Here is a 27,686-nt window from a genome sequence, read left to right as displayed (position 1 = left end):
TTATTTGACGTGTATATTTTTTGACACGCAAAGACCCAAACGGCGTTCCATCATTTTCTGGATAAATCGGAACCTAAAATGAACCTTACTTCAACGTCTGGAAAATACTTATTTTAAACATAATTTTGCTTACTGGGGACACACATGCAGCACATGTATAAAACTAAAGAAGTATGAAAACGCTTCTCCCTTCATTCTCTTTATCTTCTCTGGAGTTTTACGGTGGTTTGCACGAAGGCTATATAGACTTTCTAGTTTCATTTAAAAAGATGATTCTAACCTCAGTCACTACTGGAATAATTAGAGGTCTTTTCACCACAATTTCACTACCCTGAAAGTTGTAATCAATCAACAACAAAACATGCAGTTAATAAAAGACCATACAAAATGTATAAACAAAATCAAAGGAACATATTTTATTACAAGAACAACTTGACAGCAATTCATTTTCAAGGAACAAATGAAGTCTTGGTATTGCAGTATTGCTATTTAATACAGACAAATTGCACAATGTCAAGCACTCTTCAGTACATTTATTAAGTCATTGTTTGATAGAAGATAACATCAGCAGATAACGCTTAAACGCTGAAATAAATTCAAATGAACATTCAAAATGTATGTTATGATCAGTTTCATTTCATTACTTTGTGTTATGCCATTTAGACATAGATTTCAGAGAGATAAAAAGGGAGCTCAAAAGAGAGAGAGAGAAAGTTCTGGAATTTACAAAGCAGCATTTGACAAACAAAAACCAAGCACACAATGTAAGAGTTGACATGCAACTTTGCACACTAAGAGAATTTTTTTACCAAATAATAATTTTGCAATCCTAGTTGAATTGACAAATTCAATCATTGGCCTATGGTTTTCTTAATGTCACAAACATGTAAAACTACTGGTAAAACCTGTCACCTGCTAACTCATGCATGTTTTAATATTTTAAACATATTACATAATTGAACAATTTAATTGAAAATAAAACACATATAGACATCTTTTTTTTAAAGACAGCTACACGTGAAAGCAATGAAATGAAAAGGTTGATCAACTTCGCATTGGTCAGAGAAGAGAGAAAATGTACGTTGGCTAATAATGCAAACAGAGCCTTTATGGCAGTGGAGGTTTAACTATGTTTGAACTGTATCTTTGAGCAGTTAAAAGCTTCTGCTGTATTTTCTATTTGGTTGATGTGTGGACATTAATTGGCAAGATAAAACATGTTAAAAGCAAATCTTTTAACAATCAAAATCCCCAAGTCAAAGACAAAAATACATGAAAACTTCCTCGGAAATGGTCTCAACTGTCTGCAGAGATTGGATTAGGTCCCTGGAACCTTGTGCATTACTAAACTATTGGCTCTGGCTAAAACCATTATGATAATCGAGAGCCACAGTTCTAACACCATTTTTTCATGTATTTTTTAATAACTTCTTTTGGGCTCTCACTGGCTTTAGATTCTACATACAGTGTTGTTTTTCACTTAGAGCCCCACCCGTCACTCGAGACCAATTCATAAATAAACAAGACCAACAAACATCCCTCCCTGCTTTTCTTCAACTCTACCCACATTCCCATTGACACCTGGTACATAATCCTATACAGAATGTACACTTCGATTCAGTTTACTGAAAGACGTACACACACAAACAAACTCTTTCCACTCGGCTTGTGCCATCCATTTACTGAAAACCCACTGCAGCACAGTCCCTGTCATTCCACTGTGAAGGAATTTCATTCAAATGAGAACATATTTTTTCAACCACTAGATGTCACTAAATATCCTTTGATGAGAGAGTGGTTTGTCTATGTATCTATCATACAAATCCATTGCAAATAATATGGTGCTTTTTATTTAATGTTTTTGGGCAATTCTACATTGAGAAAAAAACTGATGGTGATGACAATGAATTCCCACTCAAGAGTGAATGGGTGTTGTTGGGCACCAACGTTCTCAAACCACACTCACACACACATTTTAAGGCCAAGGGAATTGTCAAGGCATTTCCAACAGCAATATTGCATAGCTAAGGCAGCATAAAACCCCATACAGTGAATATTTACACATTTCATAATTCATTTTTGTTATATACACTATACCCACATCTTTATGCAAGTATACATGTACAGTGGCAAGAAAAAGTATGTGAACCCTTTGGAATTACCTGAATTTCTGCATAAATTGGTCAAGAAATTTGATCTGATCTTCATCTAAGTCACAACAATAGACAAATACAGTATGCTTAAACTAATAACACACAAACAATTATACGTTTTCATGTCTTTATTGAACACACTGTGTAAACATTCACAGTGCAGGGTGGAAAACGTATGTGAACGCTTGGATTTAATAACTGGTTGACCCTCCTTTGGCAGCAAGAACCTCAACCAAACATTTTCTGTAGTTGCGGATTAGACTTGCACAACAGCCAGGAGGAATTTTGGACCATTCCTCTTTACAAAACTGTTTCCGTTCCACAATATTCTTGGGATGTCTGGTGTGAACTGCTCTCGAGGTCATGCCACAGCATCTCAATCGGTTTGAGATCAGGACTCCGACAGGGCCACTCCAGAAGGCATATTTTCTTCTGTTGAAGCCATTCTGTTGTTGATTTACTTCTGTGTTTTGGGTCGTTGTCCTGTTGCATCACCCAACTTCTGTTGAGCTTCAATTGGCGGACAGAGCCTTACATTCTCCTGCAAAATGTCTTGATAAACATGGGAATTCATTTTTCCGTCAATGATAGTGTAGCAAGCTGTCCAGGCCGAGGCCTGGTGAGCTGTTTCTCCAGTGTTGTGTGTTCCTTCAAAACAACTCAACTTTAGTTTCATATGTCCACAGAACTACTGGAACATTCAGGTGCTCTTTTGCATACTTCAGATGTGCAGCAATGTTTTTTTTGGACAGCAGTGGCTTCTTCCGTGGTGTCCTCCCATGAACACCGTTCTTGTTTAGTGTTTTACATATCGTAGACTCGTCAACAGAGATGTTAGCATGTTCCAGAAATTTCTGTAAGTCTTTAGCTGACACTCTAGGATTCTTCTTAACCTCATTGAGCATTCTGTGCTGTGCTCTTGCAGTCATCATCTCTTGCAGGACGGTCACTCCTAGGGAGAGTAGCAACAGTGCTGAACTTTATCCATTCATAGACAATTTATCTTACCATGGACTGATGAACATCAAGGCTTTAAGAGATACTTTTGTAACCCTTTCCAGCTTTATACAAGTCAACAATTCTTAATCTTAGGTCTTCTGAGATCTCTTTTGTTCGAGGCATGGTTCACATCAGGCAACGCTTCATGTGAATAGCAAACTCACTTTTTGTGAGTGTTTTTATATTGCAGGGCAGCTCTAACCAACATCTCCAATCTCATTGATTGGACTCCTGGTTATCGGAGTCCTGACTCCAATTAGCTTTTGTAGAAGTCATTAGCCTAGGAGTTCACATACTTTTCCCAACCTACACTGTGAATGTTTAAATGATGTATTCAATATAGACAAGAAAAATACTATAATTTGTGTATTATTAGTTTAAGCACACTGTGTTTGTCTATTGTTGTGACTTAGAGGAAGATCAGATCACATTTGTTGATCAATTTATGTAGAAATCCAGGTAATTCCAAAGTTTGGAATTCACATGCTTTTTCTTGCAACTGTATATACACATGTACACATTTATGCATATTCATCCACTTTTGTATACATATTTTAGTGTTGATTTCCAAGTTCAGATAACCCTTGATCATTGGAAGTATTCAACATTGCTGTTTCAGTGACAATGACACATAATCATCTTACTCTTACCCCAGACTGCAGTTAACACATAGAAAATGCTTTGTATATTTTCACACTAAAAGCTCAAAAAACAGACATCACTCAATCATGGCCATATGGATTGGCAGTGAGAAAGTGACATCATACATGTATGGCAATGAACAACTCAGGATGCAGGGGGTTGGTGGCGGAAGGTGAGTAGCAGTGCACATATGGAATATGTAGTGTATATAAAGTCCAAAAGACTGTTATTTGTGAACATTGTACAGTAAAGTATCGTAGAGTATTGTTTTTATATATGAGTCCAATACAGATTAGATCTGTAAAGATGTCCACAGAAGGGGGGTAACTAGCAGAGGGTGAGTGGCAGTACGTAGAATGAGAGCAAGAAAGTATATTTTACAGCGCTGCTCGCCTCACCAGTATTTTAACAATCAAAGCGGACAGAGATGCTGTGGCATACACTGTCCACTAGAGGGAGCCAGTCCAGTTGACTTGATGACGCTTGTGATTCACTGCTCCTGCCTGGGGTTCTTTCCTCTTCCTCAGCCCTGGCACTTCTTCATGCCCCTCAGCGATGCATATAACAGCACATATGTTCTCTCTCTCTCTCTCTTTCTCTCTGTATGGCAGCAAAACATGGGGCATTCAAGACAGCTGCCTGCCTTGTATTAGACACTTTATGATTCATCAAAACATCCCCATAATTACAAAGAAACCATTCAACTTAAACAATAGCCTTAGATTCTGGATCGTTCCTTTGGAAATAAATAATTTGGTTTTGAGTGCAAATAATAGAATGGGATAGTGAAACCCTGACCATTATAGACAGGAAAGGGCCTAAGTGACAAAAAGAGTGAGTGTGCGACTGTGACATGTTCTATAAAAATAGTCTGCAGCCCGGTCTCCAGTCTTTTTTAGACAGTAGTCAGTTTTAATTTGACAACAAACTGTTCTGTATCAGCATCATCATGATGAGTTAGTTGTGTGTTACATCCAGGCCTCAGTGTCCAGGCCGCTCCCTGACTCTACGGAGTAGGTGCGGTCCCTGCTGCCCATGGCGGTGGAGCATGACTGGGGGTGGATTAGGTCGCCGAAGGCCTGGTGCAGGGCCTTGCGTGAGGCTGGGTGGCCGTTGGAATGTGAGCTCTGAGGGGACTGTGGCGGAGTAGGGGTATGGAGAGGGGTGAGGTTGCCCATGGCCTGCAGGTCTCTGTAGCTGACTGGGGTGGGGATACGTGATGGGCTGTTCTCTGGCCGGTTGTCTGTACGGGGCCTGACCCTGGGCCTCAGCTTGAGTTTATAGATCGAGGGCATCCTGTCAGCCTTCTTACCTACCCTCTTCGGCCGGAGGACCACACCATCATCAACAGCATCCCTATTGGCTAGCGGGGGAGGTGGAGGAGAGGACTCTGAGCGTGATTCACTCAGGCTGAAGCACATGGAGGAGCTTTCACTGGAGGAGTCTTCCTGGAAGGAGCAGTCCTCAGAGGGGGGAAGGGGGATGGGTGAGGGACAAGACTCTGGGGGAGGGAGGTCATCGTTGGGGTCTCCATCCTCCAGGTCATAGGGGAAGCTTGGTTGTTGATCCTCCAGAGGGACGTCTCCCTCAGGCCCTGAGCCCCAGCCCAGCTGACCCTGCTGGCTCTCCATCAGCACCTCTGCTGGAGCACCACTGGCATGGCCCACATTCATGCTCCTGGGGTTGAAAGGAAGTTGTGAGGGGGTATGGCTGAGAACTATGCCCAGCTCTGAGTCTCTCTGGCCAGGGAAGGAGGACAGGAGCTCCCCTTCCTCCATGGAACTGGAGATGGCAGGGAGCTTCCTGAGACCTCCACCTCGCCCGCTCCAGCGCACTGGTTCTGTGTGCCCACCGTTAGATAATCCGCCCGGGCTATGGCCATGCAGTGGGGCCAGGGTATTCTCTAGTCTTCCACAGGAATGTGGGTTAGTTCTCTTGGACTCCCGGAGGTCAGGCAGAGCTTCTACCTTCCCCCCCACGTTGATTGAGGAGGTGGAGGAGTTGGAGGAGGAGTAGGCAGAGTCAGTAACGTTAGGGTCAGCAGAGGCAGGTGTGGGGAGGTTTTGGGTCCCAACCCCCTGTTGTGGATGTGAGGAGGCGGGCAGCTGAAAGCTGCCCCCCCCTTTTGGTCTACTGGGCCCCACTTTGCCCTGCCCTGTGTTAGCCAGGAACTCAGCCTCGAAGCTGCGGTACAGGTCCTGCTCCTTCTGGGGGTCCAGATTGGGCAGCATCTGGAACTTATAGCCTAGCCCCTCCTCCTCGGGTTCCTGTCGCTCAGAGCCGGCCAACCCCCTGTGGCCATGTCCATTGGAGCGAGGGCCGTGGGAGGTTCGAGGGGAGCGGGGTCCATGCCCATGGTAGTGAGAGGAGCGGGGGGAAGTGGAGTGTGGAGAGCGTCGGCCTGCCTGGGAGACTGGGGGCAGCAGCCTACTCTTCCCTACTGAGGGGGAGCGTGGAGCAGGGGGCCTGGGAGCCACCATAGTCTTCTTACTGGGGCTGCTGCTCTGAAGTCCTTTGATAGGCGAATTAGAGCAGGAGGACGATTGTCTCCTGGAGAAACCTCCACTGATTCTGGGGGAGGCAGGGGGTAGTTGTTTGGCCCTCAGCTCCTCTCGTCTGTCAGAGGATGGGGGCTGAGAGGCCCCGTGACGGGGACAAGATCCAGGGCTGGCATCGTTGGTTCGACTCCGGCTGGGCATCTTCCCCTGGCTGTGGGAACGCGGGGCCTGGAGCCTGCGGGGGCCTTCGGGCCCCAGAGAGCGGCCCCTGTCCCCACGACTGGCCCTGAGCCCGTCAGAGGGGCCCTGTGGGGGGCTGGGTTTGAGGATGGCAGCAGGGACAGGGCGTTCCCGGGAGTGGCTGCGTGCGCGGGGCATTGGGGGGCACAGGGCTGGGATCTGACCTCCTCCTCCTCCAGGCCTTTCGATCAAATGCTTCCCCTCCTTCCTGTTGACCAGCAGGACCACCTCCTCTCCGGCGCGACGGGTGCCTCCCAGAGAGAAGCGGCCTCCCCCTGCCCCTCTTCCTCCCTTAGAGGAGGCTGTAGAGGAGTCGCTGTCCCCTGATAGACGGCGGGTCACTGGCATCAATGACGAGTCCTTAGACCTGCAGAACACAGAGGGAGGAAGACAGACAATGAGTTATTTATAGTTATCTTTGATTTATTTCTGGCCTTCGTACATTTTATCATTGGAATAAAATAAATATCACATTATCCTGTCCAACACAACTTTTTGAACATTCATAACAGTTTGAGAAAAACAACATGCCCATTTTCCATCCGAGCACCCCAGTGTCTGTGCGTCTGCCCACTCCCCTGGCCCTGACAGGTTTACAGTAAACACCATCCACCTCCAGTCCATGATGGGGCCTGTGACCTGTGTGTGACCTCCAGGGATCATGAGGATCATGCTGCCTACCATGACTGACACGCGTAGGGCTTGGTGCTTCTCGGAAACACTGGGCTGGATCAGGCTCAGGGATTACAGGGAAGATGAGAGCAAGTGGGGACAGGATTATAGGCCCTGTGGATTTACTGACCCCACACACACCCCCAGAGAGCGCTGCCTGCACTCCCAGAGCTCACCACACCACTCCACTGTCACGCACCAGTGGGCCCCTCAGGACAATTTACCATCCGAGACAGGATACCATTGACTTACAGTAAGATAGGAACACAATCAGTAGAGCTCTGTAGCGGTGGCCACAACAACAACATGATAGACATGTGCTCTCTGGCAATATCCTGTATTAAACATGAACTTTATCCGCTTTCTTTATTGACATTCTTTATGTAACCACTTCTATAATGCTCTGTGAAACCATAGCAAACAACCAATAAATTAGTATTGCACATTATATAAAACAGGGCTCAATAAATATGAGTGACCCGATTTTACATTTTTATCAAATATTGACTTTGCCATTTAAAATAATGACTTAGTCAAACAAATATTGACTTTGGAATGACAGCATTCTGAAGGCTTGAAATAACGAAGCACAAACTCCCTCCAGATTAGCCCACCTGAGACCTACTTCCGGGGGGAGCAACAGGATCTTGGGGGTCGTCATTCAGATTAAACATTATCTAGTCTGGTGCATTTGGAGGTGCTGACCCTGAAGGGGTTAACCTGTACCAGGGTCTGTTGCCATGACGCCATCACTCACTCCGGATACTCAGCCACTGATTGGCCGTGAGCCAAATTAAACAAGCCCATAGGCTTTCATCGTCTTGATCAATGGCCTCTCCACACACTGACGTATGAGGGAGGTATGTAAGACCAACAACACTCAATGGACCTTATGTGGAGATCTGAAGGATTTCACTCTCTTTACTAACCAGAAAAGTTTTATAGGCCATAAAATACCAACACTCTGACTGTCGTGTTATTTCCGTGAAAGACATCAGCAGAAAAAGGGAGAGATGTGTTTTTCCTCTAGTACAGTCGACAAGCACCCTAATTCTATCCATCAGCCCTGGGCCTTGGAAAGAGAGAACAGAAACATCAACAACTGCAACACTGTTGGATGTTGAATCCAATCTAAATTCAGGCAGTCATTAGTGTAATTAATGGAGCCATAGGAAAGGAGGGAGAAGAGGGGTCGAGAGGGAGGGAGAGGGGGAGGGAGGGAGGTGACAGCAGCAATCAAGGTGTGTGCCAGTCTGGCCACCAGGAGGCAGAGTGGTATGGCTGGTAGGGCAGGACTGTGTCAGCGCAATGTCACATTAGATTAGGAAAATCTGCTTTGTGTAATCTGTCGCTTCCTAGTTTTGTGTGCTGTGTTTGTGTGTGTGTTTGTGTGTGTGTGGATGTGTGGATGGGTGGGTGGGTGGGTGGTGAAAAGTGGATCAGTGCTGGTGATGCAGACAAAGATGATGAAGTGTCATTAGCTCAACACAACTCACCTGAGAGGGTTGAAGTGTCGAGGTTCTGAGCGGTCCCGTGGTGGTCGTGGTAGCAGGGGGGTGCGTCCTGCGTTGGAGTCGAGCTCCGTGGGGAGGGAGGGGTGGTGGGAGCGGCCAGGCCGGGTGGACGAGGGGGCACACGGAGGCTCCAGGCCCTGGGAACGTCTGTCAGGCGGCTTATAGGGGGCAATGCCCTCATTACGCCAGTGTGGGCCTGGGCTGGTGGAGCGGGAGGAGTGGGCGCTGGAGGACTTGCTGTGGGCACCCTGCCCGCTGGCTTTGGCCTGGTGATACCGGTGAGCTGCAAGGAACAAGAACAGACACAATACCACAATATTAGTAAGGCTTAGGTTCCATACCATAGATAATAAGAACAACTGTGCAGATTACTCCAGCATCAGACAGACAACAGTCAGTATAGAAATAGAATAGATTGAAGGATGATCCAGGGATCAACATAGCATGGGCCCCTCACAACTGGTGGCAGTCTCAGAGCATATGCACTTCTTATGATTTATGACTGCAGGAGATGAAGCAACTGAGGAATCAGATTCATCATTTAAGGCATGATGATCTTGACTTTGGAGTGGACCTACAGTTCATAACCTGAAGACCTGTAAATACATGTCATATCTATGAAGTTGAGGAGATCATGGGTTAGAAATGCAACGCCAAGCATTACTTCAGTGCAAGCATTACTACAGCCTCAGTCAGCTGTCCAGACACAAGGCCACTGACATCATCAGTCTGGCAGTGTGGACTCATGGAGAAGGAAGAGCTCTTCTACCCACAGGGTTTAAAGCCCTGACACCAGGCATTATTCCACTACTGCCTGCCTACCACGCAAGGGTACACATTAAGTGATATGAATGGTTATGGCAGCCGTCAGGTCATGTTTATGAGGGCGTGATAAGGGCTTTATGACAGTGGAGGCTGCTGAGGGGAGGACGGCTCACAATAATGGCTGGAACGGAGCAATTGGAATGGCATCAAACCATGTGTTTGATACCATTCCACTAATTCCGCTCCAGCCATTACCACAAACCCGTCCTCCCTAATTAAGGTGCCACCAACCTCATGTACTTTGAGTAAGGTGTAATGTTGTATGAAAGGCCTTTTTTTCACCTTTATTTAACCAGGTAGGCTAGCTGAGAACAAGTTCTAATTTACAACTGCGACCTGGCCAAGATAGAGCAAAGCAGTTCAACACATACAACAACACAGAGTTACACATGGAATAAACAAACATACAGTCAATAACACAGTAGAAAAAAAGGAAAAAAAATCTATATACATTGCATGCAAATGAGGTAAAATAAGGGAGGTAAGGCAATAAATAGGCCATGGTGGCGAAGCAATTACAATATAGCAATTAAACACTGGAATGGTAGATGTGCAGAAGATGAGTGTGCAAGTAGAGATACTGGGGTGCAAAGGAGCAAGATAAATAAATACGGTATGGGGATGAGGTAGTTGGATGGGCTATTTACAGATGGGCTATGTACAGGTGCAGTGATCTGTGAGCTGCTCTGACAGCTGGTGCTTAAAGCTAGTGAGGGAGATATGTGTCTCCAGCTTCAGTGATTTTTGCAGTTCGTTCCAGTCATTGGCAGCAGAGAACTGGAAGGAAAGGCGGCCAAAGTAGGAATTGGCTTTGGGGGTGACCAGTGAGATATACCTGCTGGAGCGCATGCTACAGGTGGGTGCTGCAATGGTGACCAGTGAGCTGAGATAATGCAGGGCTTTACCTAGCAAAGACCTATAGATAACCTCGAGCCATTGCGTTTGGCGACGAGTATGAAGCGAGGGCCAGCCAACGAGAGCGTAGAGATTGCAGTGGTGGGTAGTATATGGGGCTTTGGTGACAAAACGGATGGCACTGTGATAGACCGCATCCAATTTGTTGAGTAGAGTGTTAGAGGCTATTTTGTAAATGACATCGCCGAAGTCGAGGATCGGTAGGATGGTCAGTTTTACGAGGGTATGTTTAGCAGCATGAGTGAAGGATGCTTTGTTGCGAAATAGGAAGCCGATTCTAGATTTAATTTTGTATTGGAGATGTTTAATGTGAGTCTGGAAGGAGAGTTTACAGTCTAACCAGACACCTAGGTATTTGTAGTTGTCCACATATTCTAAGTCAGAACCGTCCAGAGTAGTGATGCTGGACGGGCAGGCAGGTGCGGGCAGCGATTGGTTGAAGAGCATGCATTTAGTTTTACTTGCATTTAAGAGCGGTTGGAGGCCATGGAAGGAGAGTTGTATGGTATTGAAGCTCGTCTGGAGGTTAATTAACACATTGTCCAAAGAAGGGCCAGAAGTATACAGAATGGTGTCGCCTGCGTAGAAGTGGATCAGAGAATCGCCAGCAGCAAGAGCGACATTATTGATGTATACAGAGAAAAGAGTCGGCCCGAGAATTGAACACTGTGGCACCCCCATAGAGAGTGCCAGAGGTCCGGACAACAGGCCCTCCGATTTGACACACTGAACTCTATCAGAGAAGTAGTTGGTGAACCAGGTGAGGCAATCATTTGAGAAACCAAGGCTGTTGAGTCTGCCGATAAGAATGTGGTGAATGACAGAGTCGAAAGCCTTGGCCAGGTTGATGAAGACGGCTGCACAGTATTGTCTCTTATCGATGGCGGTTATAATATCGTTTAGGATCTTGAGCGTGGCTGAGGTGCACCCATGACCAGCTCAGAAACCCGATTGCATAGCGGAGAAGGTACGGTGGGATTCGAAATGGTCGGTAAATGGTCGGTAATCTGTTTGTTAACATGGCTTTCGAAGAACTTAGAAAGGCAGGGTAGGATAGATATAGGTCTGTAGCAGTTTGGGTCTAGAGTGTCTCCCCCTTTGAAGAGGGGGATTACCGCGGCTGCTTTCCAATCTTTGGGAATCTCAGACGATGCGAAAGAGAGGTTGAACAGGCCATTGACATGATCCTGAATAAGGTAGCACTATGGTAACACTAGGGTTGTCACGACTTCCGCCGAAGTCGGTCCCTCTCCTTGTTCGGGCGGCTTTCGGCAGTCGACGTCACCGGTCTTCTAGCCATCGCTGATCCACCTTTAATTTTCCATTGGTTTTGTCTTTGTTTTCTACACACCTGGTTTTCATTCCCCAATTACATATTCATGTATTGAACCCTCTGTTTCCCCTATGGTTTTTGTGCGTGATTGTTTCTATGTTCAGTTCTGTACATGATGGCTGGTTTTGCGACGGGTGCTGTTTTCACCCGTGCATAATATTTTACAGTTTGTATTTTTGGTCAAGTGTATTGTTACCTTGTGCCTTCATTTTTGAGTAAAGTACGTTGCTCACTCATTTTGCTCTCCTGCGCCTGACCTCATGCACCAGCTACACTCACCTTCTGACAAGGGTAAAACTATGTTAGCACTATGGTAACACTATACTGCACCTGTACACAGCCCATCTGTAAATAGCCCACCCAACTACCTCATCCACATATTGTTCTTTTTTTATTATTTTTATTATTATTTTATTGCTCTTTTGCACCCCAGTACCTCTACTTGCACATCATCATCTGCACATCTACCATTCCAGTGTTAATGCTAAATTGTAATTATTTTGCCACTATGGCCAATTTATTGCCTTATCTCCCTAATCTTACTACATTTGCACACACTGTATATAGATTTTTCTATTGTGTTATTGACTGTACGTTTGTTTATCCCATGTGTAACTCTGTGTTGTTGTTTTTGTCGCACTGCTTTGCTTTATCTTGGCCAGGTCGCAGTTGTGAATGAGAACTTGTTCTCAACTGGCCTACCTGGTGAAATAAAGGTGAAAATGTAATTAAAAAATAGTAGCATTATGGTAACACTATGGTAACTAGCACAATGGTAAAACCATGTTAGCACTATGGTAACACTATAGTAGCACTATAGTAGCATAATAGGTAACACTATGGTAGCACTATAGTAACATTATAGTAACACTATGGTAACACTATAGTAACACTATGGTAACAATATATTAGCACTATGGTAGCACTATGGTAAAACCATGTTAGCACTATGGTAACACTATGGTAGCACTATAGTAACACTATGGTAACAATATAGTAGCACTATGGTAACACTATGGCAACACTATAGTAGCACTACGGTAACACTATGGTAGCACTATAGTAACACTATAGTAGCACTACGGTAACACTATGGTAGCACTATAGTAACACTATAGTAGCACTACGGTAACACTATGGCAGGACTATATTAACACTATGGTAACACTATGGTAAGTAGCAAAATGGTAAAACTATGGCAACACTATAGTAGCACTATGGTAACACTATGGTAAGTAGCACTATGGTAACACTATGGCAACACTATAGTAGCACTACGGTAACACTATGGCAGCACTATATTAACACTATGGTAACACTATGGTAACACAACGGTAGCACAATAGGTAACTCTATGGTAGCACTATAGTAACACTATGGTAACACTATGGTAACACTATAGTAACACTATGGTAACACTATAGTAGCACAATAGGTAACTCTATGGTAGCACTATAGTAACACTATGGTAGCACTATGGTAGCACTATAGTAGCCCTATGGTAACACTATAGTAGCCCTATGGTAACACTATAGTAGCCCTATGGTAACACTATAGTAACACTATGGTAGCACTATAGTAACACTATGGTAGCACTATAGTAACACTATGGTAGCACTATAGTAGCCCTATGGTAACACTATAGTAGCCCTATGGTAACACTATAGTAGCCCTATGGTTACACTATAGTAGCCCAATGGTAACACTATAGTAGCACCATGGTAACACTGTAGTAGCCCTATGGTAACACTATAGTAGCCCTATGGTTTCATTAGAAAGTGCATTGACGATGTCGTACCCACAGCAACGATTAAAACATTCCCAAACCAGAAACCGTGGATTGATGGCAGCATTCGCGTGAAACTGAAAGCGTGAACCACTGCTTTTAACCAGGGCAAGGTGACCGGAAACATGACCGAATACAAAGAGTGTAGCTATTCCCTCCGCCAGGCAATCAAACAAGCTAAGTCCCAGTATAGAGACAAAGTAGAGTCGCAATTCAACAGCTCAGACACAAGAGGTATGTGGCAGGGTCTACAGTCAATCACGGATTACAAAAAGAAAACCAGCCCCGTCGCGGACAAGGATGTCTTGCTCCCAGACAGACTAAATAACTTTTTTGCTTGCTTTGAGGACAATACAGTGCCACTGACACGGCCCGCTACCAAAACCTGCGGGCTCTCCTCTCCTCCAAAACATTTAAACGTGTTAACCCTCGCAAGGCTGCAGGCCCAGACGGCATTCCCAGCCACGTCCTCAGAGCATGCGCAGACCAGCTGGCTGGTGTGTTTAAGGACATATTCAATCAATCCTTATCCCAGTCTGCTGTTCCCACATGCTTCAAGAGGGCCACCATTGTTCCTGTTCCCAAGAAAGCTAAGGTAACTGAGCTAAACGACTACCGCCCCGTAGCACTCACTTCCGTCATCATGAAGTGCTTTGAGAGACTAGTCAAGGACCATATCACCTCCACCCTACCTGACACCCTAGACCCACTCCAATTTGCTTACCGACCCAATAGGTCCACAGACGACGCAATCGCAACCACACTGCACACTGCCCTAACCCATCTGGACAAGAGGAATACCTATGTGAGAATGCTGTTAATCGACTACAGCTCAGCATTTAACACCATAGTACCCTCCAAACTCGTCATCAAGCTCGAGACCCTGGGTCTCGACCCCGCCCTGTGCAACTGGGTCCTGGACTTCCTGACGGGCCGCCCCCAGGTGGTGAGGGGAGGTAACAACATCTCCACCCCGCTGATCCTCAACACTGGGGCCCCACAAGGGTGTGTTCTGAGCCCTCTCCTGTACTCCCTGTTCACCCACAACTGCGTGGCCATGCACGCCTCCAACTCAATCATCAAGTTTGCGGACGACACTACAGTGCTAGGCTTGATTACCAACAACGACGAGACGGCCTACAGGGAGGAGGTGAGGGCCCTCGGAGTGTGGTGTCAGGAAAATAACCTCACACTCAACGTCAACAAAACAAAGGAGATGATTGTGGACTTCAGGAAACAGCAGAGGGAGCACCCCCCTATCCACATCAACGGGAAAGTAGTGGAGAAGGTGGAAAGTTTTAAGTTCCTCGGTGTACACATCACGGACAAACTGAATTGGTCCACCCACACAGACAGCGTTGTGAAGAAGGCGCAGCAGCGCCTCTTCAACCTCAGGAGGCTGAAGAAATTCGGCTTGTCACCAAAAGCACTCACAAACTTCTACAGATGCACAATCGAGAGCATCCTGTCGGGCTGTATCACCGCCTGGTACGGCAACTGCTCCGCCCACAACCGTAAGGCTCTCCAGAGGGTAGTGAGGTCTGCACAACGCATCACCGGGGGCAAACTACCTGCCCTCCAGGACACCTACACCACCCGATGTCACAGGAAGGCCATAAAGATCATCAAGGACAACAACCACCCGAGCCACTGCCTGTTCACCCCGCTATCATCCAGAAGGCGAGGTCAGTACAGGTGCATCAAAGCAGGGACCGAGAGACTGAAAAACAGCTTCTATCTCAAGGCCATCAGACTGTTAAACAGCCACCACTAACATTTAGTGGCCGCTGCCAACATACTGACTCAACTCCAGCCACTTTAATAATGGGAATTGATGGAAATTATGTAAAAATGTATCACTAGCCACTTTAAACAATGCCACTTAATATAATGTTTACATACCCTACATTACTCATCTCATATGTATATGTATATACTGTACTGTATATCATCCACTGCATCTTGCCATCTTTATGTAATACATGTATCACTAGCCACTTTAAACTATGCTACTTTATGTTTACATACCCTACATTACTCATCTCATATGTATAGACTGTACACTATACCATCTACTGCATCTTGCCTATGCCGTTCTGTACCATCACTCATTCATATATCTTTATGTACATATTCTTTATCCCTTTACACTTGTGTGTATAAGGTAGTAGTTGTGGAATTGTTAGGTTAGATTACTTGTTGGTTATTACTGCATTGTCGGAACTAGAAGCACAAGCATTTCGCTACACTCGCATTAACATCTGCTAACCATGTGTATGTGACAAATAACATTTGATTTGATAAAAATTTGATTTGATTTGGTAACACTATAGTAACCCTATGGTAACACTATAGTAGCACCATGGTAACACTGTAGTAGCCCTATGGTAACACTATAGTAGCCCTATGGTAACACTATAGTAGCCCTATGGAAACACTATAGTAGCCCTATGGTAACACTATAGTAGCCCTATGGTAACACTATAGTAGCCCTATGGTAACACTATAGTAGCACCATGGTAACACTATGGTAACACTATAGCAACACTATAGTAGCACTATGGTAACACTATAGTAACACTATAGCAACACTATAGTAGCACTATGGTAACACTATAGTAGCACTATGGTAGCACTATAGTAGGAATATGATAACACTATGATAACACTATGGTAACAATATGAAGACTGTGTGTGTGAATGTACTGAGGTTATGTCAAAGGAACCAATCTCATAATCCCAGGGTTGCATAAACCTTACAGTGTACGCTTGTGTACCACTCCTGACCTGAGTTATATCACATAACCTGCTCAAATGGATACAATGTAAACCAATTGTGAGCCCCATACTGACTGAGAATGAGATGCAATAGAGTACAATATAATACAATACAACTCAGTGACTATAGAGAGTAAAGGGCTGGTTGTTTGGGAAGAGGTGACCTCACCGAAGGCGGCACAGCGGCAGGGGTCATGCTTGTCCAGATAGTGTTCTAACGTGTCCCATCCCCCGCCCACACGCACCATCACATGAGTACGTAGGACCTGAGGAGAGAGAGAGAGAGACAAGGTTACAACACTGACAAACATAGCATCCATTCACACATGCACTCTCATAATGAAGACTAGAGAGAGAGAGAGTTGATACTATGAAGCTTAGTGCACACACACGTACAAACACACAACCATGTGCACATACACAACCACTCGGGCACACACATACACACAAAAGCACACACACTGTTTAAAAAACTGAAGTGATGTTTAAACCCAGTGACATGGTGCGATACCACACAGACCGCAGATCAAGTCAATAGATATGTAAATCCTACATGTGGGGCAGCATGCTGAGCGCTTGGCCCTGAGTCCCTGCCCCCAAAGTTAGGTAACACTCCCATCAGATGCACTCCTGCTAGTGCCAATGCCTCCTCCCTCCTCCCCCCTCCCACATGACCCCCAGCTGCTGCCATTATGACCACTGTTCATCGCCATGCCAACACAATTAAAAGAAGAGAGGAAAACAATAAGAGGCACACTGCTATGAAAGACACTCTCCTTTTCTCTCCTCTCTTCCCCTGTCAGCTGGCTTCCCCATGCTTTCAGAGTGTGGGGGGGGGGGGGGGGTGACATCTCATCCTTCCCCTCCTCTCTGCTACGATTTCAGCTATTAGAGACAGAATAATTGGGGATAGGAAAAGAGAGGAGAGCTCTGCACATTGAGGCACAGAAGCCCAGAGTATGAAGAGATAGTGTCTCTATCTCTCTCTCCCCTGCAGGCAGACGTGTTCCTCACAGCAGAGAGGGAGGCTGTATATTTAGCCTGATGTGATGGTCCCGTGGATGCAGCCACGCCGGCCTGCCTCCTCTCTGGGTTGTGTAACCACTGCTGCCAGCCACATGTTTCATTTAGGGGCTGTGGCCGTGTCTCTGCGGCCAGGCCAGGACACGAGGGTGCATCGGTGTGTGAGCTGGAGCTGGCAGTGAGCCAGGCTGCACCAAATCACATGGCCACACATGGCTTCCCAAACTCAGGACAGGACACTACCCACAGGACAGCTGCGCCTGCTCCACCACGTCCTCTGCTGCTCTTCAACGTGCCCACCACCGCCAACACAATGTCTCTCTGCAAAACAGCTGTCCTCCTCTGTCTTACTTCTTCTTTTCTATCTATGGTACTGCTGCTACTCTACTACTACTTACTATACTGTCTGTCCTGAGATGGTTAGTCTTATTCATAGCCGTTCCCATGTGATGGTAAACAGCTAATTCTCTACTTCTGGCCTATTGTCTATAGCTGGTCCACTTCCTGACCTAGACCAAATGTGAGGACCATGCTAAGGATGAGTTTATTCCCTGGACCAGTGATACTCCAGTTGTCTGCCTCAGCAGCCATCTTTGAACCAATCCATCAGTGATGGGGGGGATATCACACTCGCCACAACTCTAGAGAACCAACTCCTGTTTCTATGGCAATGGGGAACAGAGATTACTTGTAATTGCAATGGGGGCGGAGTAAAACAAATCCCTCCCAATTCAGGCTTGTCATGACTCGTCTGACGCTGTACCACAACTCAAAGCACCCCTCCCTTGTGCAGGGGTGACCTCCCTGGGTGGGTTCGCCCCATTCGCTCTCCTCCATTTATTTATCCCCCTTTTTTCCCCTCACTTCCTCCTTCTCTCCTCTAGCCTGAGCTTATTGTGAGGCTTTGGCAGCTGAATGGGGCCTGTTGGCTTGATGGTGGCTGCCAGCAGGCTAGCTTCCTCCCTGCAGATGAATAGTGAAGCGTGTTGGCTAGGCTGAACTAGTGGCTGCTGGGGGATATGCATAATCACTGTCCTCCTCAGTAAGAGAGGGAGGAGACGGTGCTGAGGGGGGTTAATCTGACAGAGAAACGCGCTTCAAACACACTGTCACTACTACACTTGAGTTTTACACTTTACCTGCTTTAAAATCCACTACACTTTGAATTTTAACACTTTAATGATTCCAACGCAGCCACTGCACTCGAGATAACACTTCAACATTACCTGCTTCCAAAACAGCCATTACACTTAGGTTTAATATACTGCACAAGTAAGATATTTCTAAAACAGACACTCCACTACATACCATAAAGCCAAACAAAGTCAGTCATACATGCTTTAAGAAACTTATCAGAAACGTCTCACTGAGGTGTAACCAATGATTTATATACTGAACAAAAATATAAATGCAACATGCAACAATTTCAATGATTTTACTGAGTTAAAGTTCATATAAGGAAATCAGTCAATTGAAATAAATTCATTAGACCTTAATCTATGGAGGGCATAGGCCCACCCACTTGGCAGTCAGCCCACCCACTGAGGAGCCAGGCCCACCCAATCAGAATGAGTTTTTCGCCACAAAAGGGCTTTATTATTATAGACAGAAATACTCCTCAGCGATCCCACAGGTGAAGAATCCAGATGTGAAGGTCCTGGGCTGGCGTGGTTACACATGGTCTGCGGTTGTGAGGCCGGCTACATGTACTTCCAAATTCTCAAAAACTAAGTTCGAGGCAGCTTATGGTAGAGAAATTAACATTTAATTCTCTGGCAACAGTTCTGGTTGACATTCTTGCAGTCAGCATGCCAAAACTTAAGACATCTACTGTGTTGTGTGACAGAACTGCACATTTTAGTGGCCTTTTATTGTCCCCAGCACAAGATGCACCCGTGTAATGATCATGCTGTTTAATCAGCTTCTTGGTATGCCATACCTTTCAGGTGGATGGATTATTTTGGCAAAGGAGAAATGCTCACTAACAGGGATGTAAACAAATTTGCGCACATTTGAGAGAAATAAGCTTTTTGTGCATGTTACGTTCCCCAGTTTCTGTGTTGTTTTGGGTTTGTATGTGTTTGAATGTGTGTATTTCAGGAAATGGCTTCCTGAAATCTAAAGCAGCTGATTGGTCGGCCCCATTGCAGATTGGAGCTCTGACCCCGCCCTCTCTTCAGGGGATACAGCTGTCTGCAATTACAAACTCCTTCTGCAGCTTGAAAAGCCAGGGTTCCTTTGAGGTAGGGAGAGCTTCTTTGTATGTCTGTATAATTTGTTGTAAAGTATTTTGTAGCTGGTCCTGCAGAGGTATGTTTATGTCAAAAAAGACTGTGTTTTTGATTATTAAAATTGTTCACTTTAGGTTAGTAATTATTCTGTTTTTGTTCCCAGGGGGGGAAGGGGAAGGCACCTTGGGAGTGTTTAGGCAAGCGGCCTGAGGGCATACATATACCCGTAGTATGTACTCTGTCTATGCACACTAGGTAAGACTTGGGTGGACCACCCCATGTATCTTGGTTAGCGCGCCAGGTGGCATTAAAAATAAGTAAGTAGTGGGTAGGAGAGGGGGCTCTTAACTTTTACTTCCTTTGCTTTGGTTCCGTCCAGCCCCTTTTCCCCAAATTACCGTGTGAAGGAAGAATAAATTCCCTATGAATGGTAATTTTCTCTGCCTCTATCATCCTTACCCGCACCTACAGTCACATACCTCTTTCACTCCACGGGGAGTTGAGTGTAGCAGGGTGTTGCGTTCCCTCCAAGAGGTGTACGTAACAGTGCATATGGAACATTTTTATTATTATTTCATAAACATGTGACCACTTTACATGCTGTGTTTATTTTTGACTGACAGGTGGTGTTTTGAAGCCACCACACCATCTTGGCACTCCCCCCAGCCACGTCACCTGTGATAGTCACCTGTGACAGGTCAGTATTCAAAGTCCATCTATGTCTAAGGACATCGTGGAAATGGTGTGTAAACCGGCATCTAGGGGCAACAGAAAGCGCTGTTACATTCAAGGCAGTTAACCTACTGTTCCTAGGCTGTCATTGTAAATAATAAATTGTCCTCAACTGACTTGCCTAGTTAAATAAAGGTTACATTTTAAAAAGTAGGTTTCAGTTTAGCTAGAGCAACAGGGATGGATGTAAGCATCTGCCTCTGGTGCCAAAGGTTGAATAATCAAATTAAGCCTATCCTTAACCTTAACCGTTGTCAATTCCTAACCTTAAGGTTTTGGCGATATTGCCCAAACTTAACCCTAACCTTAACAATTCTGAGATGATGCCTAAATTTAACCTTAAACACTTAGAAAATTTGATGTTTGGAACAACTTCATAATTTGATGTATGAGAATTAATGTCTAATTCTGACATGACTGTGAGGTGCGTGTTGCTCTCCCACCCTTTAAAACTTGTTATGGCTTGGGGGCAGTATTTTGACATCTGGATGAGAAGCGTGCCCAGAAGTAAACTGCCTGTTACTCAGGCCCAGAAGCTAGGATATGCATATAATTTGGATAGAAAACACTCTAAAGTTTCCAAAACTGTTAAAATAATGTCTGTGAGTATAACATAACTGATATGGCAGGTGAAAACCTGAGGAAAATCCATCCAGGAAGTGGGATATTTTTGATGTGTGTAGTTTTTAATTGAATGCCTATACAGTATGTATTGGGTTAGGACCAAGATTGCAGTTCCTATGGCTTCCACTAGATGTCAACAGTCTTTAGACATTGTTTCAGGCTTGTTTTCTGAAAAATTAGGAAGAATGAGACTATTTTCTAAGTGGACTGTAGAATGAAGCAGAGCTTGTTTGTGCGCGTGACCGATTGTGCGCCCTTCGTTCTTTTTCCTTTCTATTGAATACGCTATTGTCCGGTTGAAATATTATCGATTATTTAGACAATAGACAACCTGAAGATTAATTGTAAACATCATTTGACATGTTTTGACGAACTTTACCGGTACTATTAGGATGTATTCGTCTGCATGTTGTGACCGCCATTGAGCCAGTGGATTACTGAACAAAACGCGCCACCAAAATAGTTTTGAGTTTTTGGGACATAAAGAGGTACTTTATCAAACAAACATTTATTGTGTTACAGGGACTCTTGTGACTGCAACCATATGAAGATCATCAAAGGTAAGTGATTCATTTTATCGCTATTTCTGACTTTCGTGACTCCTCTACTTGGCTTGAAAATGTTTGTATGCTTTTGTAAGCGGGGCGCTGTCCTCAGATAATAGCATGGTATGCTTTCGCCTTAAAGCCTTTTTGAAATCTGACACAGCGGCTGGATTAACAAGAAGTTCATCTTTAAGCCGATGTATAACGCGTATCTTTTATGAATGTTTATTATGAGTATTTCTGTATTTTGAATTTGGCGCTCTGCAATTTCACCGGATGTTGTCGGTGGGTCGCTAGCGGAACGCCTGCGCCAGAGAGGTTAAAAAATATATTTTGGAAGCCATAGAAATTCATTTATTAATGTCTACATTTTGTTTTTGCCAAGTTTTATTCTATTATAGACACCTTAATGCATACTTTTGCATTTTCTTATGTGAACTAAACATACAAATAAAACGTTTAAATAAATGTAAATACATGTAATTTTGTCCTTGAAACATTTGAATGAAATACTGTAGAACTCCATTCATTTCCATGGGGGACTGTTTTTCTGAGTGCCAATTTCTCATTGCCCAAAACACAGCAATGGCAATCTAGGGTTTGTATACATCATTGGGTGTAACAGCATAACAGCATACCATAAATCCTAACATACACACTGTGCTTTTAAAGGACCTACATGATTCTCCATTTTAAACTATGAGCAAGTCTAAGCTTCCTAATACAACAGTGAAAATATTGACAGCCTTAGGCAGTAAGGCAGACATCTTGGAAATGCATACGATTTGGAATGGCATCCGTTGAGTCCATTAATTGGGCGGAGGTACATGGGAGGTAAGTGAAACTGAATCGATCAGGCAGACTGCCTTTTTGATGGCAGGGGGCGAGAGAGTTGCAGTGGTGACACCAGGCAGGGCCCAAAGCCCCAGACTGAGGCACACAGCCCTGCAGAAACAAGCAGCCGATCAGGCCAGATAAGGGCCTGGACAGGAAATGACCCAAAGCTTTATTTGTGTCTTGCTGGACCAGCTTGTTTGGGAGAAGGGAGGTCTGGGTCTGCCTGTAGGGAGGTACTAAGAGGCAGAGCATACCATTGGGAATAGGTCAGAGTGGAGATTGTAAACAATGTGCAGAGTGGACTGTGGAGAGTTAAATTGCTGTAGTTTGGGGGACTTTAATCATATCAACCGGATGTTTTGTTTGTTTGACCCCATTTTGTTTTTCCTTGTAGCAACATGTTTTGCTACATGCCCCCATTGTAATACAGTGTAAGCAGCCATGAAAACAGCATATGAACATGTGACAGTCAAAAGGAAATTGCTCCAGGGCATAATATTTGCATCTATGCAAAAATATTAACTGTTCCATTTTAAACTGTAACCCATCATTTTAGAGCAATCCAAACCCATATCCATGAGCTGTGAAAAACACACCAAACCTATGAACTCTTGGACTGTGTAGAGGTGTAACTTCAATACTATGGTTGACCTGTTCAATCCATAGTTTACTAATGCATCCATGCACTCCTAGGGGGGAAAAATGTGCTATCTAGAGCAGTGGAGGCTGGTGGGAGGAGCTATAGGAGGATGGTCTCATTGTAATGGCTGGAAAGCATTTATGGAAAGCATTGCATTTGGGACAAATCATTCACCTAACTGTAAAATATTGTCATTAAATGTGGAAATTTAGCAAATTGAGCAGAATAAACTGGTTGGTGTAACCATAGATTGTAAACTGTCATGGTACAAAACATATTGATAAAACGGTAGCTAGATGGGAAGAGGTCTGTCTGTAATAAAGAGCTGCTCTGCTTTCTTGACGTTGCTATAAACAAAAGTCCTGCAGGCCCTAGTTTTGTCGCATCTGTACTACTGCCCAGTCATATGTTCAAGCGCCACAGAGAGGGACATAGGCAGATGACAGTTGGCCCAGAAGAGCGCAGAACGGCTGGCCCTTAAATATACATGGAGAGCTAGCGTCAATAACATGCATGTCAATCTCCCCCAACCTTAAAGTAGAGAGATTTACTGACTGCATCACTACTTGTATTTGTGAGGTATTCACATGTTGAAATCAATATCAAATCCAATGCTATTTGTCACATGCTGCGTAAACAGGTGTAGACTAACAGTGAAATGCTTACTTACTAGCCCGAACTTACTTACTTCCCAACAATGCAGAGAAAACATTTAAATAGTAGAACAAATGACTTGAAGAATAAATACACAATGAGTAATGATAATTTGGCTATATGCATGGTGTACCACTACAGAGTCGATGTGCAGGGGTACGAGGTAGATGAGTACATATAGGTAGGGATAAAGTGACTAGGCAACAGGATAGGTAATAAACAGTAGCAGCAGCGTATGTGATTGGTCAATGCAGATACTTTTGTGTGTGTGTATATATATATATATATATGTGTGTGTGTGTGTGTGTGTCGACACCCCTTTCAAATTAGTGGATTCGGCTATTTCAGCCATACCCGTTGCTGACGGGTGCATAAAATCGAGCACACTGCCATAATCTCCATAGACAGTCAGTAGAATGGCCTGACTGAAGAGCTCTGACTTTCAACGTGGCACATCATAGGATGCCACCTTCCAAGGCAGTTCATCACATTTCTGCCCTGCTAGAGCAGCCCCGGTCAACTGTAAGTGCTGTTATTGGGAAGTGGAAACGTCTAGGAGCAACAACGTCTCAGGCACGAAGTGGTAGGTCACACAAGTTTACTGAATGTGATCGCTGAAGTGCGTAGCGCATAAAAATTGTCAGTCCTCGGCAACACTCCCTACCCAGTTCCAAACTGCCTCTGGAAGCAACATCAGTTTGTTGGAAGCTTCATTAAATGACTTTCCATGGCCGAGCAGCCGCACACAAGCCTAGGATCACCATGCGCAATGCCAAGCGTTGGCTGGAGTGGTGTAAAGCTTGCCACCATTGGATTCTGGAGCAGTGGAAACTAATTCTCTGGAGTGATGAATCATGCTTCACCATTTGTCAGTCCGACAGACGAATCTGGGTTTGGCTGATGACAGGAGAACCCTACCTGCTCCAATGCATAGTGCCAACTGTAAAGTTTGGTGGAGGAGGAATACTTGTCTGGGCCTGTTTTTCATGGTTCGGGCTAGGCCCCTTAGTTCCAGAGAAGGTACATCTTAACACTACAGCATACAATGACATTGTAGATGATTCTGTGCTTCCAACTTGGTAGCAACAGTTTGGGGAAGGCCCTTTCCTGTTTCAGCATGACAATGCCCCCGTGCACAAAGCGAGGTCCATACAGAAATGGTTTGTCAAGATCGGCGTGGAATAACTTGACTGACCTGCACAGAGCCCTGACCTCAACCCCATTGAACACCTTTGGGATGAATTGGAATGCAGACTGCGAGCCAGGCCTAATTGCCCAACATCAGTTCCCAACCTCACTAATTCTCTTGTGGCTGTGGTAGACTGTTCTCTCTGCTATCACTTGGATGGCTAGAGTCATTGACAATTATAGGGCCTTCCTCTGGCACCGCCTGGTATAGAGGTCCTGGATGGCAGGGGGCACGGCCCCAGTGATGTACTGGGCCGTACGCACTACCCGCTGTAGCACCTTGTGGTCGGATGCAAAGCAGTTGTCATACCAAGCGGTGATGCACCCAGTCAAGATGCTCTCAATGTGCAGCTGTAAAACTTTTCAGCCTCTTGAGGGGGAAGAGGCATTGTCGTGCCTTCACGATTGTGTTGTGTGTGGACCATGATAATTCCTTAGTGGCGTGGACACCGAGGAAGCTCTCGACACGCTCAACTACAGATCCGTTGATGTGGATGGGGGCATGCTCGGCACTCTGTTTTCTGTAGTCTACGAACACCTCCTTTTGTCTTGCTGACATGGAGGGAGAGGTTTGTCCTGGTACCACACTGCCATGTCACTGACCTCCTTCCTATAGTCTCATCATTGTCAGTGATCAGGCCAACTACCGACGTGTCGTCAGCGAACTTAATGATGATAATGGAGTTGTGCACAGCCACGCAGTCATGGGTGAACAGGGAGCATAGGAGGGGACGATGCATGCACCCCTGAGGGGCACCAGTGTTGAGGTTCAGCGTGGCGGTTGTGTTGTCTACCCTCACCACCTGGGGGTGGCCTGTCAGGAAGCCCAGGATTCAGTTGCAGAGGGAGCTGTTCAGTGCCAGGGTCCTTAGCTTAGTGATGAGCTTTTTGGGCACTATGGTGTTGAACGCTGGGCTATAGTCAATGAATAGCATTCTCACATAGGTGATTTTCGTGTCCAGTTGGGAGAGGGCAGTGTGGAAGAGAGATTGCGTCATCGGTGGATCTGTTGGGACGGTATGCAAATTGGGTGGGTCCAGAGTATCTGTGATGATGACGTTGATGTGAGCCATGACCAAGGGTGTAGTGATGCCGGAGCCCGGAGGAGCAGTGCTCCCTCACCTTTTTCAATTTGACAATACACGGAGCTGGTAAAAATACATTCTGCTAAATTCTGAATAAATTTAATTACCACAATTTCATGAAAAACAATAGAATGACAGGCCAAATAACTATTTAGGCTACAGCAGCCTAGAGGGAGGTAAATGGTGGGTTCTTTTCTGTCTTCTCTTTAGCGGTGACGAGAATGATGAACTATAGGCTATGTGTGTGTGTGTGCACTGCAAAGGCTTGTCGGACACTTGAACACTCTGGCATATCAGAAAACTATCAAAACTGAAAAACTATATGAAACGCAACATGTAAAGTGTTGGTACCATGTTTCAGGAGCTGAAATAAAAGATCCCTGAAATGTCCCATATACACAAAAAGCTTATTTATGTTGAATGTTTTACAAATTTGTTTATATCCCTGTTAGTGAGCATTTCTCCTTTGCCAAGATAATCCATCCATCTGACAGGTGTGGCATATCAAGAAGCTTTTTAAACAGCATGATCATTACACAGGTGCACCTTGTGCTGGGGACAATAAAAAGCCACTAAAGTTCCGTTTTGTCACACAACACAATGCCACAGACATCTCAAGTTTTGAAGGAGCGTGCAATTGGCATGCTGACTGCAGGAATGCCCACCAGAGCTTTGCCAGAGAATAGAAAATTCATTTCTCTACCATAAGCCACCTCCAACTTCATTTTAGAGAATTTGGCAGTACGCCCAACCGGCCTCACAACCGCAGACCACGTGTAACAACACCAGCCCAGGACCTCTACATCCGGCTTCTTCACCTGCGGGATCATCTGAGACCAGCCACCTGGACAGCTGATGAAACTGAGGAGTGTTTCTGTCTGTATTAAAGCCCTCTTGTGGGGAAAAACAAATTCTGATTGGCTGGGCCTGGCTCTGTAGTGGGTGGAACTGGCTCCCCAAGTCATGTCAAAACCATAGATTAGGGCCTAATGAATGTATTTCAATTGACGGATTTCCTTATATGAACTGTAACTCAGTAAAATTGTTGAAATTGTTGCATGTTGGGTTAATATTTTTGTTCAGTATAAATTCACTGTGTGTCTGCCTTGATGTTCATAAAACTCCATGGACCCCCTCTACTCTTGCGCAGTGGAACCCAGAACGATATGTGACCACTTGGTTATGGCTAGGGTTGCAAAGGGTCAGAAACTTTCCGGGAAGTTATGCCTGGGAATTTGGGGAATTTTGCTTAAATTCATCAAAAAAAGTTAGCTTATAACAGTGAACCTTTTTTGTGGGATACACATGGCAATTCTAGGTCTTTTGGCATATTTTGGTTAAACTATCCCCAATTCAATGGAATTGCAACCCTCTGCATGCGCAGTGCATTCTTCCATCACATGTACAGCTGATTCTCAAGATCTTGCACACTAATGAGATGCTATTGAGCCCACACTACTACACTGTCTGAGCACTACATACTAAGTTTGGATTTCAGTACTGGGTGGGGTAAATTTATTTTGTATGACATACATGATTTTCTGTTAACTAGAAAATAGTAGCCTGTTACAGCAAAGTGTGTTTAAATCATTTCTAACTTGTTAGCCATTTCTGCCAGTTAGTTTTTGCTACCATGTGGGTTTTAGCTTGCTTGAGCCTGCTGAGGAGTGTTAATTCACCTGTTTCCATACATGTTTCATTTTAAAACATGTATCTTACAAAGGAGTTGTTTCATCTAACTGCTTAACTGTTTATCTGTACATGGATTTTTT

At 44.8% G+C, this 27,686-nt stretch overlaps 1 protein-coding gene across 1 annotated transcript in view; it reads right to left on the bottom strand.

The window, feature by feature from the left end:
• Positions 1–390: 390 nt before the first annotated feature.
• Positions 391–27,686, bottom strand: part of LOC139576718 (GAS2-like protein 1) — a 42,172-nt gene continuing 14,876 nt past the window's right edge. The window contains exons 4-6 of the mRNA XM_071403091.1: positions 16,525–16,621; positions 8,701–9,001; positions 391–6,899 (exon numbers count right to left, since the gene is read on the bottom strand). Of these exons, the coding sequence (XP_071259192.1) occupies positions 4,763–6,899; positions 8,701–9,001; positions 16,525–16,621 (2,535 nt within the window). The 3' untranslated portion in view covers positions 391–4,762. The remainder of the gene's footprint in view (positions 6,900–8,700; positions 9,002–16,524; positions 16,622–27,686) is intronic.

This window comes from Salvelinus alpinus, chromosome 5, assembly GCF_045679555.1.
Source record: "Salvelinus alpinus chromosome 5, SLU_Salpinus.1, whole genome shotgun sequence".
Taxonomy (NCBI): domain Eukaryota; kingdom Metazoa; phylum Chordata; class Actinopteri; order Salmoniformes; family Salmonidae; genus Salvelinus; species Salvelinus alpinus.
This window is presented reverse-complemented; position numbering and strand designations above follow the sequence as displayed.